Below are 17,886 nucleotides of genomic sequence, written 5' to 3' on the forward strand. Positions count from 1 at the left end.
CCTGAATTCAAACACACTACTTTGTCCATGAAAATCTTAATTGCTATAAATAGCTTGTTTATTCCCTGTTTTACTGTTCTCTTTGGATAATGAGTTCAGTGAGGTCACTGTGAAGTGCTTTCTATGAAATCTCCATTAGATCTGTTTGATACAGCAGCTGAAAATACAGCATCATTGGACAATACATGAATGGATATCATCTACATGTTGAATTGTTTTTCTTTGGGGATGATTTTCCACAGTAGGAAATGTAATCATTGCATTTGCAAAGTAATTATATCAATTATTCAGTTGTAAGCTCTTAAGGATGTTAAAGTTTGATAAGTTTATGATACCCACCACATTTAAGTTAATGGATTCGCACAGCAATGCTCACTGAGTATAAAACTCAAGCAGCCATAAATGAACAGGCTATTTCTGTTCCATTCTCTCGGTAAACGCAACAGTCTATCAGCTGCTGATTCTGTAAAAAGATTGCTGCCAGAAAAGAACAAAGACTGGAGGGACATTGCATTGCATTTTTTAGCAGCTGAGAATGAGGAGACAATCATTTCTGCGTTGCTCCTTCCTGGAGAAGGTATCAGACAGATCTCTACTTTTTCTCTTTCAACTCCGTGTCGTCTGCTCGGTCCTGCTGTGTTTCTGTGCTGCCAAAATATTCCCTGGAAAGGAATGAGTGAAAATCCTCTGAATCTTGCTGATGGCAAACTAAAACACAGAGGATCCTTTCTGTCAACAATGGAATCTAATTTTAGACTGCACCAATACACCTGAAACCCCTGCGAGCCGTCATTTATCTCGTTTTAAAAGGTTGTAGTTTGATATCTGCTGAATCTCTACATGTCATTCAGTTTTCTGAGAGGGGAGCACTGCTTCACCTGAGGGGGGGGGTTTGATGAATCGCACTGCCACTGCTAATGCTTGCATGTGCATTTAAACACACACACACACAACTGCATCTATTTTGGGGTAATGGACTGGTATGTAGGGAGTGAATGAAAAAGCCATTGATCTGAGAGCTATGCTCAGTGGATCAGAGGAGAGGGAGGCGGCAGACAGAGAGTTCCAATCCCCAGAGACTCTGACTGCCATTTTACATTACTATTGATCTTTACACTGAGACACACAGCGCGGCACTGATCGTCACACACCAATATGAGCAGAAGGACACCTCTGTATCACACAGGCCCAACATGGCTGCATGTGCACAGCTGCCCGACGGACCGTGCACGTCATCCTGCATGTATGCCCGGACACAAAAAGAGATGAACGGAGATGAGTGAAGTGCAGACACATGCACACAAAAATCAGGGTGGAAGGACACTTTAATCCACTGACTGACCGCCTGCCTGCCGGTCCCTTTATCTGACTATAGATATCCCTGTGTGAAGTACCCCAGGATATCACTGTCACTCCTGCGATGACATGAGCGGGGGAAAAACTGGTGCATGAAGCATGTGTGTCCGGAAACACTCCACTTTTAGTTCAGTAAGGGCTTCTCTGGCAAACAGGATGGGCTGAGGGGAGGATGACAGAGGAATACATGAGGAGGCATAAGGAGGAACAAGATCTGCAAGAGAAATAGAGGAGATAAGGAAGACAGGACGTGAGCGAAATACACAGAGCTCGGCAAGCAGGGTGAGGATATTAATATTTTAATAATGACTCCACTTAATTTGATCAGCAGATAGCCAGATACATGCATTTTCTTTTCAAGCTGAACAAATTAATCTGACATGGTTTAAAATATAGAAATTAATTATGAGGGTGGAGAGGCTTAGTGTGATGCAACACCTGTGGATCAAGGTGAATGGATGGAGTGCAAGGGAGGGAGGGATGCTCGATAACACAGCAGCAACTATAAGGGAGCAGGAGAATCAGCCATTAAATACAACATTGATCTATATATATCCTATAAAAGGCTGCACAGACACACAATCTCCTTCTGTCCTCACACAGGACACAGTTGGGCAAGCAGCAGCTGCAGCTCTATCCTCCGGCCGGGCAGGCATCCGTGAAAGCCCCATACATGACTGAAAACCTCATCCACGACCAAACTCACCAAAGTTTGCTGATACTGGAGCGTCCGGTTCTCTGCCTTGCCCTTCACCATTGCTGCAATATCCTCATTTAAGTTGCCCGATGTGAAAATCGCTTCGCCAATTAATCCATGGAGGTGGATGCAGCGCAGCTGCAGGCTGCCATCACATGTGTAACAGGTTCCTTAACATGAGCCCTCCTGCGTGATGCAAAGCGCCTGCTGCTGCCTCTGTGCGAGTGTGTGCCAGATGAGAGCAGGTACAGCTGAATGTTGCTCTTGCAGCAGCTCTGGTGCGGTTTGACTACAAAACACCGCCTCCCTCCTGCACAATCACTGAGCTGCTTTGTCTCTCTGGAGTTGTACTGGAGCTGGTGATGTTCCCTGTGCGGACACGCGCAAAGGACTGTCCAGACTAATTGTATTCTTATATTACTATTTTAATTATTCTCATTATTATGATTTGAAATTAATTTAGGTTTTTCAGATTTTTAACAGAGTACAAAGGTAAAAGAGAAATGATCCATAATTCTGTACATATATGACAATTACACGGACTGTATATAAACATGACAGCTCCCAAAAGTAAAGCCAAATTGACTCAATCGCCACCTGGTGGCTGGATGCAGTTTAGGTCAGAAATCCTACCTCCTCAATGTTAATGGATGGGACATGGACCAAACTAAAAACTCGGTTTCTGTCATTCTAGGAATTTCTTATCACACTTGTGCAAGTTTTTCTTCTAAGCTAGGTTTTAATAAGTTTTTAGGGGTAAAAGTCTTGACTGACAGCTGAGACTGACTAGTGATGGTCGAGCGTATGACCTTGCTACAGCAACTCCATTCCCCAATCGCCATTGAACAGACTCTGGCTCCACATGCGCAAGATGGCGGCATTCATATTAAGGGAATCTGAGCTCCATTTCTGGAGAATAACTAAACTGCCAGTGTAAGATGTGCAATACCCCTTTAAATGTACTATTTTTTTTCTTCCTTTACTCCGTGATGATGCAGTCTCAGGATGATTCAAACCAAACAAGAATGACAGTGACACTGTCACTCTTTGAAGCGTGAAGGCAATACGCACCCTGGCCTTGAGGGGAAAATATAAATGATTATGATTGATGAATTGTTAGGCTGAAGGATAGTGTGTAGAAAATGTAAAGGCTTCAAATGTCCCCTATTTTTACCTTCATAAATGTCTTTGGCCCTGTCCGTCTCTCCCAGAAGACAATATCTAGAGGACATCTCACTGGATATTAGTGGCCCAAACACCTCACTTACGTTGTTTTCATGTCCGCAATTGGTTGCGGACATGACCCGGGTTTGTCTTTCACATATGAAGAGCGCAGCAGGGGATTGTCTGAGTCAAATGAGGGTTGGCGTCTGGGTAGACCAGCAGGAAATGACGAACAAATTCTGCTGCATAAATGTTTGCAACATATCAACACTGGCGTCATCTGCAAAACAGCTCTTGAATCCAGTTGTATTTCCAAGTTAACCAAATGTTAGACATTCAATACGTGCATATTTCATCCTGAGATATTTGCGTTCTCTGGAAAATTCAGGAGAGTGTACAGAGTTCAAAAAGTAGTTTAAGACAATTAATGCTGTTTTTTCTTTTTATTAGTCGCCCATTGGTATTTATGTGTATTCTTGTGTGTATTTTAAACGGGACTGATGTCTGTTGGCTGCCTTGTTGAGCTTCTGTGTTTACAGAAGATCTTGTCAGGGGAGCTTGTATGTAACTGAACGCTCCGACATCAAGGTTTGTTGCGCTCTCAGATCATTTCCTTTCCTCAGATGACACCGGTTTACTCTGCGTTCACTTCTCTGGGCTTTCACTAAAGGCTTTTCGGATGTGCTATCCACTGGCAGTGAAATCTGTTGCACTGAAAGATGCGTTGCCAAGTGATCCTCGCACCTGAAAAATAACCACTATTCCAAGGATTCGCTGCTGCTTCGTCAGGAGCCAAATCTGCCACGTCTACCACTGGACCTTCAGTTGGATGGAAAATTCAGATGGTTTGAATTTTCAGGTGTTCAGGATTTTCAAAACAAACGATTGATTTATTGCACTGTTATGGAACTGTACCAAAACAGTGGGTCACTAATGAATTCAAAATGATGTAATCACATTGAAGGATCTAACTGGTCACAGGCCAGAGCCAATTTGAATATCAAACTAACTGATCTTTTACAGATTAAAAGACTTAACTCCTCCGGGAGACAAAGCCATGACTGGCTGACAGATAAAACAGACCTGTGACGGACTAAAACTGACTGGCTGTCAGCAAGGCAACCAGTTCAAAGTGCTGGACCACAGGCAGCAGAGTGAACAGGGACCTCTGGGACCACTGCAGGATTTCACCCAAAAGCACACTCGAGCAAACACACACTTTTCATCACAGAGGTCATTAATCATGCACCACAGGTTCATATCCACCTTGGGCAAACAAGCAAACAACCTGTCCTCGCATCATATTGCTTTGCTGTAAGAGCCGGTCAAGAATGTCACCGTGCCCCCTTCATTTTAATAGGTAGCTGGCAGCCGCAGACAGGCAGAGGTACCGTGGCCCCGGCAGCAAAGGAACTGGGTGCTCTGCAGCCCCGAGCAACAGCCCACTGACCCACATCTCTCCATCTCCACAGGATTCACATACATCATCCACCTCTGCATGGAGGTCAAAGTGATACCAGCATGCAAGAAGAAGAAAAACATGTCTCCTGTGCTTGTTAGGACAGTGAGGAGAAAGATCATTTGTTTTCTGGTCTTATGAAGCCTCAGCGTCTGCGTGATAAGAAAGCATGAGAAAAGGATCACATGTATTTGCCAGACCTTAATATGTGCTTAATAGGGGTTTGGATTAGGGTACTATAATGTAATTCTAAGTTAATAATGTTCCATTGTTGGGAAAGTTATTTTTATAATGGGCCTAAAAGTAATAAATAATAAAATTATAAAATCTGACTTATACGTAAATTTGTGCATTTCATCACACAATCTATTTAAAATAAATGTATACACATATAGTAAGCCAACTACAAGGACCTTGAGTCATTGATGTGCAACATTAAGATGTACAACCACCTGTTTTGTGTGGCAAGTTTCTCGTCTCAGTCATAAGAAAATACTTCGAAATGACGGGAAATAATCACAAAAGATACCAGAATACCAGCAAATAAACCTCAACCCAATCAGACCTTCAATTACTGTTTGCCCTTGAGCTTGGTCTGGACAAAGTTCTGGAGATACGCATGGATTTGGCACTTTATATAGAGAAAAGAGACAGTGATCCATCCTGTCAGCTCGCAGAATACTTACGGTTTCCACTGGGGTTACTTTCCGGATCTTTTGTTTCCTCTCTCTTCCTCGGGCTGCAGATTCAAAACCGTCAGCTGTGTCCCTTCATTGCGCCTTAGCGGGATAATGCCTGACATAAAGGGGCACGCAGCTACAGGTTGCTTCGCACTCTGGAACGATGATGTGATCAGGCTGCGGAAGACTCCCGGAGATAACACTTCATTTTACCGGAGAGAAAATCTCAGTAGATCCCAGAGACTGGCCTGTTGCTGGTGCGCAATCCATATAGCACCGCGTCAAAGTTGTCAACACGGCGCGTGATTACCGGGAGACCGGGAGCGACTGCAGCAGCTGCATGAGTCAAAGAAACTCTAGGATGAGACGCTACTGTCTCCTCATCGGCTCCAGATGAAGTGGGAGGGAAACAGCGGGGTACCGGGTGTCGTGTCCGTGATGCAATGCGGGAATGGTGTCAGTGCCATGGCCCGCAGATTTCTCCTTGTGTGCAGAAATCCAGGCGCTCCGGTCATTATCTGCGGAGCAGCGGCGCGCATTCGTCTTAATTACCGGCGGTCGGGATTGTCTGCAGCGATAGGTGGAGGCTTGGAGGGAGAAAAACAGAACACGTGTTTAGTGTTCATTCTCTCCTCGTTTCTCTGCATCTCTCCCCTTCTCCCCTTCTCCTTGAATGTGGCAGACACACACACTCACACCCTTCAAGGTCTATTATTGGGCGCCATGCGTCTTGAGCATGCATGGCACACGTAAACAGCTTTGGTGCAAATTGAAGAGAGCAGAGGCTCAGTCAATGTCCAGGTTGGGGGTGATGGGGGTGAGCACGTGTGTCTTAAATGATGATGGATGCTGCATTCCCCTGTGTTTTCTCTTATCCGTGTCTTTGAAACCCCCCCTCATGCCAATTGAATTGGTGCGTCACCACGTCCTCCAGCTGCGGCCCCCTGGAATTACACCCCCATGGATGATTTCATGTATCCGGGTATAGATCCTCACTCCTCCTCCTGGGTGATAAATAGTATAAGGTAAACCAGTAAGGCTATTACACGAACGGATTATAACTGACGAATATACAATACAGCTTGGTCAAAATTGGAGTCTAATTATTACAACAAAAGGTTCCAAAATAAAAATCCAGGTTTGGAACTATTGTGTAAGAATTTATAAATCAAAAGTGAAACAATCAAGCTTACCCACAACCTTCAGGACAGGTTTGTGGGTGTCTAAAACAAACTGCACATACACTTGTATACGTGCACAAGTCACACAGATTAGTCACCACAAGCACAGACCTTACCCACACACCCACCCATGTTGCGTGGGCCGGGTGGCTCCCTCTGACATCAGCTTTGTGATTTATATTAACCCATGTGACCACTACTGGCCGGGGCAAACCTTGACAAAAAGTAAATACCCTCCATCTGTAGTGACTGGATTTCACGTCAGCTGAGCAAATTGAGTCTTTCACAATAATAAATCATTAACCTTTTAGTCAGCAAGCACGCTGTCCCTGTAACGCTTCCAAAGCCAACTCTGGCCAGAGGAGGAGCAAAATAATCCAGGCTAATACCAATGAAAGGCCATTCTCAGACTATAGCGCTTTGTTATGCTACGCAGCGGGGAAGTTGAAGCGCATCCTGCTCTCAGGCCAGATAACACTTGCCCTTCCCAGCACTGAATGAGAAGGTGGGAAATCAAGTGCGAAGACGAAACGGACACACAGCACCTACACTACAGTGGAACACCGCATTTTTCCACCTGGCAAATCTCTTGATGGAACAAATGAGGACTCATTGGGAGAGGCTGAGCAGGGCATGGCTTTAAGCAGTGAGTAGTGAGCCTAAACTAATCGAGGTTTTACACATGAAGACATTAGTGCTGTAAGCTGAAGAAGCTTGCAGGTGGTGCCTCAGCTTCAACGTGTGTTTCTGTGTTTTCGTGCAGGACTCCTGCTGCTCTGTATGGTAGCCTCTGAGGTGTGGGATGCTGAGACGAAACCCATAGACTTTGTGTGTAATCGAGCCGCCAGAAGGGTTTTGAATATTGTGGCAGAAATGGAAAGTGCACTGGTGAGTTTTTTTTCACAGTTGAGAGATAAACTTTCCCAACATTTCTCTGTCTATCTTCCCCCCTGCTGGGCTGATGTATCTGTCCTGTTTATCTGTTGTTACCTGTAGTCTCCCATCAGTCCGTCTCTCACCTGTTTGTCTGGCTACTGTCACCTCTTTTCCATGTCTCTTCCTTGGCAGAGTGACTGCAATGCCGTCATGACCCTTTCCACACCGGTTCAGCTGCCCTGCACAGAGCTTCATGTAGCATCTTGGGAAAACAAATCAGTATGTTAGCACATGTATGAATCCAAAATCCTCTGCCATAGTGGATTTATTACTTGCTTACTTATGATTTGAGTGGTTACTCTGGTTTTTAATGATTTGTTCTGAAAACATGTTTTGTCGTCTTTTTCTGTGCATGTGTTACTGCAGTACCAGGAGAGGAGAGGAGACATCATTGCATCCTTGAGGCTTCTTATTGAAGGTGTGAAGGTCATGAGGGCCCTGAGTACGCCAGGATGTGGCACTTCACTGCTGCAGAGATTGGAGAACAACATCAACAACTACTTGGTCATTCTCACACACCTTCAGCTGAGTGTAAGAAGCTGTCACGTTCATAAACTGCCAGCACAAAAGAGTAAAGCGTTCCCATTTAGCACGGATTTGGTGATTTACAGGTCAAAAAATAAATGTACAGTACATGTCGAGGGTAAGATAACCATAATTTTGGATGTCTAGAATACATGTTACCATTTAAATTGACATATTTCACCACCAAGATCCTAATTATGCCTAAATATTGACAGTGAAATGTGGTTAAAACCACCTTTCATAGACACCGAAAGGTGGTTAAAACCACCTTTCGGTGTCTATGAAACGTTTTTTTGTCAGACTTTCACTTTTCATTTTTAACCTACAAATTACCTAAGTAAAATGATCAAAGTGTTGACAAAATGTTGCACATAGTGACTTAAAACTGTTTTTTATTTGATTCAGAGGCATTATCAGTGTCCTGATTTCTTATCCTGTGGCTCTGGAATATCTGTGCCATGGGACTGATGATGTTATGTTGTTTGACCTCGAGACTTCCTTCCTCAGGACAAGAAGAAGATAGCAGCGCATACTTTCCCAGTGAGACAGTTATTCCCAAAAGTCACACATGGGCAAGATGGATGTCCTGCAATCAATGTTTTACATAATAACCTCCAATTTGGAAAGTTATTTTGTGGATCACGTGGCATCTATTGCACTTGTGTCTATCCTGGGAGAGGGATCCCTCACATGTCTCTCTCTGAGGTTTCTACATTTTTTTCCCCCTGTTAATAGGGTAGAGGATGTCGCACCTTGTAAAGCCCTATGAGACAAATTGTGATTTGTGAATATGGGCTATACCAATACAATTTGATTGATTGTTTGATCGATTGATTTCCATTGTCAAGAATCCGTTTTTATAAGTTTTTAAAGGATAACATTTTGACATTTTTGAAAATTACAATTCTCGCCTTATGGTTTGATGTCAAGCCACCTTTTCACATTTTTGCTCACACTCTGTCGTTCTGTTTTCATTTTGGACCAACAGGGGCCAGTGGAGACTCCATCATTGTCTTGTGTTCCTCTAAGGTCGCAGAGTCTGAGCACAGTCCTCCTGAGATACAACCAACTGATCTCAGGCAAACTGGAGAAGTTCATGATCAATATGGAAGACAGATGCCCCCACAAGTGACACACTAACAACTTTGGTGGACCCATTATTCTTCACAAATGACGGGATGGATTAAACTCGGGAGCCCCAAGTCAATAAATTCCACCAACGCAAAACAGCAGGATTGATCTGGACTTCCTCCTCACCCTGAAACGCCTCATGTGTAAAAAGTCTGCTATTGTATCTTGTTATTGACAGACTCACATTTTAAGGGCAAAAAGCAGAAATGTATCTGCGATGATGAGCATCATGGACCAATCGGAGGGAGGTATCGTTGTATCATTCTACATAAAGCTAAGGATGCGTTGAATAGAATTTTAGGCCTTTACGACCAATACAAGCCTACGATCTACCAAAAGGCAAGTAGCTTCTCTTTTTACATGTAGCTTAGAGGCAGCTTTGTCTCGACTTTACTGTTTGCAAATGTATTAAAATTCAAATGATTGTTCAACGTTAAGAGAGCGATCTCCAGCTTGATCACATGGCCAGAACAAAAAAAGTCTACTTGGTATTTTTGGTTCATGTTTTCACGAAAGATTTGTTTAAGTCCTTTTAAAATTAGTGGTACAATGTGGTTACATTGCTAGACAGTCATTGCACTTAAATTAATATACATAATAATAAAAAACATATCGGCTACTTATCAACAACACATACTTAAGAATAATGAAGACTAGAAAATATTGCTGCACTCTACTGGTATGAATTTAATAAGCACATCTTTTTTGTTCTCATTGCACTTTTAGAACTTATATCTGTTTATATTTTTATTTCAAACATTACGATTTGCTGTATATATGTACACGTTCCTATATATTTCTTTTTTTATCCCAATGCAGCAAATCCATCATAGTTTCTTCATGAATGTCTACATGTAAAATCTTCTAAGTACATGTTTGCAACACTATATGAATATGAATGTTGTTAATGATGACAAAAACCTTTACGATGTACTATGCAATAAACAATTATGATGTGTTATACACCCATTATTTAATCACACCTATTTATTGTGTTGGGTGATTAGTTAGATAGAACGGGGTTTTGATTTACGGTGAGCTAGCTTTTTGCTTCTTTTATCGCTAGCTTGTTAGGTATGTGCTGTTGTTATGCTAATGCTAACAGGTGGGCGCATAGCGTGAGGCGGATATTAATCAAGTAGAGAGTGACGACATCAGCCAATTATAGGAAGGGGCGTCATTTTCCAGCTCATTTAACGTCATCAGCTGCACAGGTGAGTCTGCCGGAGGTGAGTGGCGGTAGCTCGGGAAAGCGAACGCTAGCTTAAATGTTAGCACCGTAGCTCCTGGACCGAGACATTAGCCACTAGTTGAAAGAGTTTCTGCTGAAGCCGTCGTCGTTAAAACCGCCATGTCAGAGAAGGCTCCCCTCCTACATTACCGACTCACCACCAGTGGCCCGGAGCCGACGGACGGTTCCAAACACGGCCGAGCCAAGGTGGGCAGGGGCGGCCGAGGGTCCGGGGAGAAACCCGCCCGAAAGCTCGGTGTGGTGTTCGGAGTGATCACACCGACTCTGTTGTCCATGTTCAGCGTCGTCGTGTTTCTGCGAGTAGGTGAGTACGAGGGGGGGGACTCTTTAACGACTCACTTTAACACTTAGAAAAACACTAAGTCTAGTTTAAAAAACCTTGGCTTGATTTGACTCAGGTAAACCGCAGACAGAAGTGTTAGCTGTTGACTAAATTCATGTAGGGCAAAGGTGAGCCATTGAATTTGAAGCTGCATCTAACAAAGGCAATTTCCAATGCTGCTTAACGTGCACGTTGTTTTCTGACGATTAGTCGATTTTCTGTCATTCGATCAATCAACCAATTGTTGCAGCATTAGATTGGATAAAATACAATCAGTTTAGAAAGTTCTTATTCAAACTTTTGCGTTGCTTACTTTTTCAAAGGCTGTAGCTGGAATTTTTCTCACTGGTTTAAAGTATTGTTTGTAAATGTTATTTTGAAAATTATGTATGTCAGTACAATACTTTCAGGTTGTGTATTTGGGTCAATTCAAATTGGTCCAACTGAAGATTTTTCTTTATGTAAAGAGCTGTAAGCAAATACGTTAAATATTTCTTTGCGAAATGACTGAAGTAATAGATTTTTCACACTGTCTATATGATGTAAAAGAATTACAGAGATCATCAGAGATTTTCTAAACGATGGTAAAGCTTCATTATAAAAACATGTATTAAATGCATCAATTGCATTATAAATTCAAGATGTCCTCCCTCTGCTTCCAGGATTTGTTGTGGGACAAGCAGGGCTCTATCAGTCTATTGCCATGTTCCTGGTGGCCTACATCATTATCACCATGACTGTGCTCTCTGTGTGCGCCATCTCCACCAATGGGGCTTTGGATGCTGGAGGTGCCTACTGTATCCTTGGTTGCAGAGAGACTTGGCCTGAATCTTAAAAGCTTCACTTGTGAATCTGACTTGTGGTTGAACTTTATTAGGTGAGATGTGGTGTCCGGTCTTTGTTTAACTTGGCTCCCCAGACATGATCAGCCGAGCCCTGGGTCCCGAGTTTGGTGGCAGCATCGGGATCATGTTCTTCTTTGCCAACGTGTGTGGCAGTGCTCTCTATGTTTTGGGTCTGGTTGAGGCTATTATGTCTGTCTTTGGCATCCCAGAAGGTGAGGTCCATCAGACGCAGTGAGACAGTCAGGCATGCAAGTATATTGATGTATCAGATAACGCTGGTTTCTTGTCCTTTCTCAGAGGGGGGTGCAGCTTCTGCAGGTCCACATCAGGTGCTGCCTTCAGGATACTTGTGGTCTGTGCTTTATGGCACTGGCCTGCTCTTCTTGTGTTTCCTTGTCTGCTTGGTGAGATGTCATTATTTTCATTATACTTAATTCTTGTAAATGAAGATACATTTTTGTCAGCAGTATATTAAGATATATGCCACTAATGCCTCAATGCATTATGTTTGTCTTCACAGGTGGGAGCCCACATCTATGCCAAAGCCGCCTTTATAATTTTCATCATAGTCACAACAGTGCTTGTGTCCATTTTCATCAGTTTCTTCATTGTTAGGCCTGTTGGGTTGGTTTTGCCTGATACATCTGTTAACAGCACCAGCCTGACGATAGCCAATTTTACTGGATTCCGACTCCACACCTTGCAGAGTAACCTCTTGCGTAAGTGTTGGATATGTTGCTGTTATTGTTATAAAAGTAATGGCTACATATTTTACAGTCTTTGAAAGTCTTTTCAAACAATGTGACACCTGTATAAAAAAACATGCAATATCAGCTCTGGTTAGTTGGTTCATAACATTCATCTTTTCAAGGAGAACCCACCAAAATGAATTAGTGATCTGATGGGCCATAGCTCCCTGTTTGCACAGGTGAACTCTGACATGTATGAATGATCAGGTCTCCTGTCACTCCCTCCAGCCAGTTACACAGTGGACTACACCACCGGTGCCATGATGAATTTTGCCACAGTGTTTGCTGTCATGTTCAATGGTTGCACTGGAATAATGGCAGGCTCCAACATGTCGGGTAAGAGTGTTTAAAATCATATCAATAAATGTGTTTTGGAGAGGCCATACAAAGTTGTTGTCTTTTGCCGTTATACACCACTTCAAAAAGGAAGGGACCACAACTTAAGTCAGCAAAGCCTGTGGTGGTATCCCTACCTCCTCTCCAAATCAGTTGATCTACCCTCATATACCCCTTTACCACACAGTGAACTGAGTACTACTGCTGGGCTGGTGGTAAAGTAGAGGCCAAAACTAAAGATGCATTCCTGTCCTATTGTGAAGTACAAACTTATGCAAGTCTGCAACATTTGGTCTGGGGACTTTTAACTGTGATACAAAAATATGCTTCTGTCATGTGTTTTGCAGGGGACTTGAAAAACCCCAGCTATTCTATCCCAAGAGGAACAATTGCAGCTGTCCTTATAACGTTCATCACATACAATCTGCTGAGTCTTCTGGCTGCTTGGTCCTGTGACCGGTAAGTCACACATGCACACATAGTCAAAGACACTTGAATAGAATTAGCACAAATAAGATAAAACGTAACTCGAAGCTTTCTATTGGTGCAAAGTGTCTGATTATGGAAGTCATGTGCATCAAAGCCTGATCTGTAATTAACATGACCTCCGTGGTAAATAAGTATTTGCATTGGAATATTTTTGCTGTCTTTTTCAAAGTTGGATTATTTTAGTTGAAGTTTAAGATTATGCTCAACGGTTCAAGTTCCCTGAATGTAATCACAATCAATATTTATTTAAAATGTTATTAACACAGATAATCCTCAGAATACATTTTCTATTGTCCACAATTTATTTCAAATTTTTTTTTTTTTCTGTCATTCGTAGTTGCCTGCTCCAAAAAGACTACAGTTTTCTGGGAGACATCAATATATGGTCTCCCATGGTGACAGTCGGTGTTTACTCCTCCACTATGTCTGCTGCCATGAGTAATCTGATCGGAGCTTCCAGGATCCTTTATGCTTTGGCCAAAGACAACCTGTTTGGTGAGACTCTTGCTCATGTGTCTAGCTGCACACATTTTTTAATTTGTCTAATGGTTGTTTTTCCCATCTTTATTTAAGATTGAGAGAGCGACTTGTAGATTTCACCATGTCAGCTGTCACTTGTCAGCTGACATGGCCCCGGACCCTTTCTGTAGTGAGGCATTACATTTGTAATCTTGCTTGTTCAGGTTATGATCAGGACTATATAGTTGATCCAGTGTACATGACCGCAACTCCAGCTGGTCTTCTACAAAGCTGAGTCAACCTTTTTAATAATCAGCAATCTGTTGAAAGAGGCTTCCATCTGAAATGTGAGACACTGACCCTTGTTATTAATTTCATCATGTCTCATTTTCCTGGTGTATATTAACTTAGAAAGTATCATTTGACAGCAGATGGCTCGCAGTGTTTTTCTCAGAAGAAAAGTCCCCTCATTGTGGGTTTGGCTCATTGTGGGATGACTCAGTTGTTTATTTGAGTCAAGATGATGAGCAATAACAGACCGAGTGATTTTTGTATCTGTACAGGTGGCGTCCTGGCTCTGGCGAGGAAAACATCTCGGAGTGGGAACCCCTGGGTCTCAGTGCTCGTCTCCTGGTTGCTTGTACAGGTGGGATTATTACACTGATGTCACTTCCCTTGCCCTCGTCTTCAACCACTCCCTGTTTATGTAGCTCTATCATATGTTTGGTTGGTGACCTAGTTAAAAACTTCGGATTGTGACATTAATCAGTCACCATCTAAATATAATGTATATAGTTTTGTGCCATTATGCATTAAGAAATATCAGTGATGCCAGGTCAGAATAATTTCATAATACAAGGTGTTAAAAATTCTAATATTGTATATTCAGAACTTTAAGCCTTAAATAGTCTGAATTAGCAGTAGACCATCTAAGTTGATGCCAGATATCGAGCCTCTGATCTGCTTTGTATTGGCTGAACATTTGTCAGGTGAATGAAACTAAACTAGGGCTGCAGCTATCAATTTTTTTAGTAATCATGTATTCTATAAGATATTCAATCAGATCAAAAATAGCCAGAGTAAATATACAAAAGAGGAAAGAAATACTAAAATAAACAACTAACTCTACAGCTTGAAAGATGTCTGTTATTCAAGAATATTGATGAGACATTTTTCACTTTTCATTGTGGCTTAACTGGTGCTTTGAATCAAGTATAAGCCAAATGATGATCTTTATTTCTGACACTAGGTGGTGCTGTTTGCGGGTAAATTGAACACCATAGCTGGTATTGTAACCATCTTCTTCTTGTTGGTCTATGCTGCCGTCAACCTGGCCTGTTTGGCTCTTGAATGGGCTTCTGCACCAAACTTCAGGTAAAGTGAAGGATATTGTCGTGAGCTAAGCTTCCTGTACTGGATTTAATTTTCAAAAGCATGATTAAAGGTAATTGTCTTATTCTGTCATTATTTTATTTTGACGTAGACCCTCATTCCGTTGTTTTACCTGGCACACCTGCACACTGGGCATCATTGGCTGCTTGGTCATGATGTTTCTGATCAGTGCCATTTATGCCTTTGCCAGCATAGCCTTTATGCTGCTGCTCTTGATGCTGATCCACTACCTTGGTCCCATCAGCAACTGGGGATACATCAGCCAGGCTCTCATCTTCCACCAGGTTCACAGTCACAAACCAACCATCCGTCTCACATCAACAATATTAATAAGGGTTAGGGTTTCCATTATCTACTTCAACAGCACTTCTCTCTTTCTCATCCCATCTTTGTTTGATTCAGGTGCGTAAGTACCTGTTGATGTTGGATGTGCGTAAAGACCACGTGAAGTTCTGGAGGCCCCAGCTGCTTCTGATGGTGGCGAACCCTCGCAGCTCTACGGGTCTTATGACTTTCATTAATGACTTGAAGAAGAGTGGCCTCTATGTATTGGGACATGTGAAGCTGGGTTTACTGGGTAAGAAGCAAATATACATCATTTAATTGGTGCTAAGACCAAAATTCTAATTTTTAGTATTGTAATTCTGTAGGTTTTACAACTATTGAAGACTAATTGTTTTTAAAAGGTGATAGTTAAAGCTCTAAATATGAGCAATGGCCATAGTAGGACTGAGCTATCAGTTTCAATGACTTATAATGTTGACAAATTCCGAAGAGGTATGGGGCACATGTGGTCACATTCTTTTCTGTGTTAAAGCAAATTAATCCAAATATTAAGGACGACCTAGTGCCTCCTCTAATGTCTTCTAACCCGCCACATTTTTACAATCATTCAAACATGCGTTTACGCTCGTCAGTGTCCATACGTTGATTTGTTTGTTGCCACAATATTAACACTGACCACCACCTTTCAGTGTAGATACCTGACCTAAGCCCATTGGGACATAAAGATTTTGAAATGATGTTCAGGACACATTGTAATGCCAGGTGGGAACAGACACTGTATACTTGTGGTGATCGAATCTCTCAGGAAGGATGTTGATACAAGGTCTGAGCGGGGCCGCACACACCTGCTTGTCACAACAAACACATGCTGCCCTTGAGGGAATGAGATGATTGTCTTTTCTCTCTGCAGATGGGCTGCCCTCTGATCCTTTGCAAAGCTGTTATGAATCCTGGCTATCTCTAGTAGATCATCTCAACATCAAGGCATTTGTCAACCTCACCCTGGCAGACTCTGTCCGACACGGAGTTCAGAACCTGCTTTTCATTACAGGATTTGGTAGGCAAGTTTACCTTATTGCTGTACAATGTTGATTTCAATTGAATTTTGATAATGTATCACACGGAGAAGCCTTACAGTTCTTATCGAAGATGCAAATTTGATACTTATGTCTGTGTCAAGGTGGAATGCGGCCAAACACCATTGTCTTGGGTTTCTATGATGACTGCACCCCACAAGACAACCTCCAAGGTAAAATTCTTGTGTCTACAGGCTACGGTTTGGATACTGTCTGTCTAACCAAAGACCCGACAGAGCAGCGGTCCCCTTTCTTCCCCAGTGTGAGGGGCGCGGAGGAAGACAAAGATCTTCAGGAAGAGGAATACGTGTCACTGATTGCTGACGCTGTTAAAATGGGGAAGAATGTGACACTGGCTCGTTACTTTGATCAGTTCAACCGGGAGGAGGTCTTGGGTTCTGGAAGAAAGATTGCAGGCCACCAAAGCATGACGGGGCCCTTTGTCGATGTGTGGCCTCTGAATCTGCTTCAACCAGACAGCCATGGCTACGTTGATATCTGCTCGCTGTTCCTCCTGCAGCTGGCTTGCGTGCTGCAAGAGACTCGCACCTGGAACCAGGCAAGACTTCGCCTCTTCCTGTGCGTTGAGGCTGGTTGCAGACTGCAGGAAGAGGAGGAGACGAAGCTCAGGGTGATGCTAAAGAAGCTAAGAATCTCAGCTCAGGTGCAGATGGTGACTTGGGACGAGGTGGTGGCGCTGCACTGGCAGAGACGAGGAGGGCGGGAGAAAGGGAATCTGGCAGAGTGTGCGCAGAGTGAGGAGAAGATGGAGCAAGAAGAAAGGGCTCAAAAGGAAGATGGCAATGAAATGTTCCCCAATAATGCTGCTCAGCTCACAGAAGAATACATATGTGCTGTCAACAATCTGATTCTACGACACGGAGCCCCTAGACCTGCTGTGCGTTTCCTGTATTTGCCACGCCCACCTGCAGACCTAAACCGTTACCGTGCCTACCTGCACCAGGTGGAACTGTTGAGTCGAGACCTCGGCCCAACATTGCTCATTCATGGAGTCACTCCTGTGGTCACTACTGATCTTTAGATTTTTACTGTCACCTCCATCACTCATCTTGATCCTGCATTGTTCCTCCATGGAACTGCTTTTTGCCACCAATTCATTCACCAGATATTTAAGCTGTCAACCACAGATTCGAAATGGAGATCACAAACCCAAATAGCACTTATACTGATAATATTTCCCCTTAGTTCAATATCGGGCCACAACATGGATGTGGTGAGTTTACTTCTGTGATTACTATGTATAAAGGTTTTGCACTTTTTGCGGAGTGAAAGGAGGAAAAGTGCTTGCGATTCCTTCCCTCCCTGAAGTATTAGTCCTGTGCTCTAGTTTATTTTTCCTTGCATTTTGTAATGTACAGTTTAAACATGGTGGCCGAGCTTTGTTTGTTTTGTATGTTTGTTTATTAGAAAATAAATTGAATGAATTCTTGTATTACCTATTTTTCTTTACAACAGTTGTATTTATAAATTAGCATCGTTAAAATCTGTTGCTCAACACTTTATTAATCTCGTATTTAACAGGAAACTTTAA

The 17,886-nt window shown here is 42.7% G+C and overlaps 2 protein-coding genes and 1 long non-coding RNA gene across 7 annotated transcripts in view; 2 read left to right on the forward strand and 1 right to left on the reverse strand.

The window, feature by feature from the left end:
- The window catches only part of clcn2a (chloride channel, voltage-sensitive 2a), a 37,867-nt gene extending 27,211 nt beyond the window's left edge, over nucleotides 1–10,656 (reverse strand). The window contains exons 1-3 of one of the 2 annotated variants that reach the window (XM_034614105.1): nucleotides 10,519–10,656; nucleotides 7,754–7,941; nucleotides 7,528–7,675 (exon numbers count right to left, since the gene is read on the reverse strand). In XM_034614105.1, coding sequence (XP_034469996.1) covers nucleotides 7,528–7,675; nucleotides 7,754–7,827 — 222 coding nt within the window. In that variant the 5' untranslated portion in view covers nucleotides 7,828–7,941; nucleotides 10,519–10,656. Of the gene's footprint in view, nucleotides 1–2,062; nucleotides 2,499–7,527; nucleotides 7,676–7,753; nucleotides 7,942–10,518 lie in introns of those variants that run through there. The other variant, XM_034614106.1, reaches the window with a different exon arrangement.
- LOC117778506 lies at nucleotides 7,367–7,973 on the forward strand. The gene is made up of 3 exons (XR_004616796.1): nucleotides 7,367–7,425; nucleotides 7,606–7,706; nucleotides 7,840–7,973. It is a non-coding gene; the product is annotated as an uncharacterized LOC117778506 (long non-coding RNA).
- LOC117778500 (solute carrier family 12 member 9-like) lies at nucleotides 10,319–17,791 on the forward strand. Of its 4 annotated transcripts, none has more exons than XM_034614108.1 (14): nucleotides 10,319–10,685; nucleotides 11,366–11,500; nucleotides 11,623–11,760; nucleotides 11,846–11,952; nucleotides 12,069–12,267; nucleotides 12,526–12,633; nucleotides 12,981–13,092; nucleotides 13,460–13,617; nucleotides 14,145–14,227; nucleotides 14,831–14,955; nucleotides 15,065–15,257; nucleotides 15,376–15,550; nucleotides 16,169–16,315; nucleotides 16,439–17,791. In XM_034614108.1, exons 1-14 carry the CDS (start codon nucleotides 10,481–10,483, stop codon nucleotides 17,374–17,376), a joined length of 2,823 nt encoding a protein of 940 aa, XP_034469999.1. In that variant the 5' UTR covers nucleotides 10,319–10,480; the 3' UTR covers nucleotides 17,377–17,791. The 4 variants fall into 4 exon arrangements, with proteins under 4 accessions (XP_034469999.1, XP_034470000.1, XP_034470002.1 ...); XM_034614109.1 differs by having other exon boundaries at nucleotides 10,325–10,685; nucleotides 16,529–17,791; XM_034614111.1 differs by having other exon boundaries at nucleotides 10,350–10,685; nucleotides 16,169–16,319; nucleotides 16,439–16,627.
- Nucleotides 17,792–17,886: the final 95 nt, after the last annotated feature.

The sequence above is a fragment of the Hippoglossus hippoglossus genome, chromosome 17 (genome assembly GCF_009819705.1).
Source record: "Hippoglossus hippoglossus isolate fHipHip1 chromosome 17, fHipHip1.pri, whole genome shotgun sequence".
In the NCBI taxonomy this organism is placed as follows: Eukaryota; Metazoa; Chordata; class Actinopteri; order Pleuronectiformes; family Pleuronectidae; genus Hippoglossus; species Hippoglossus hippoglossus.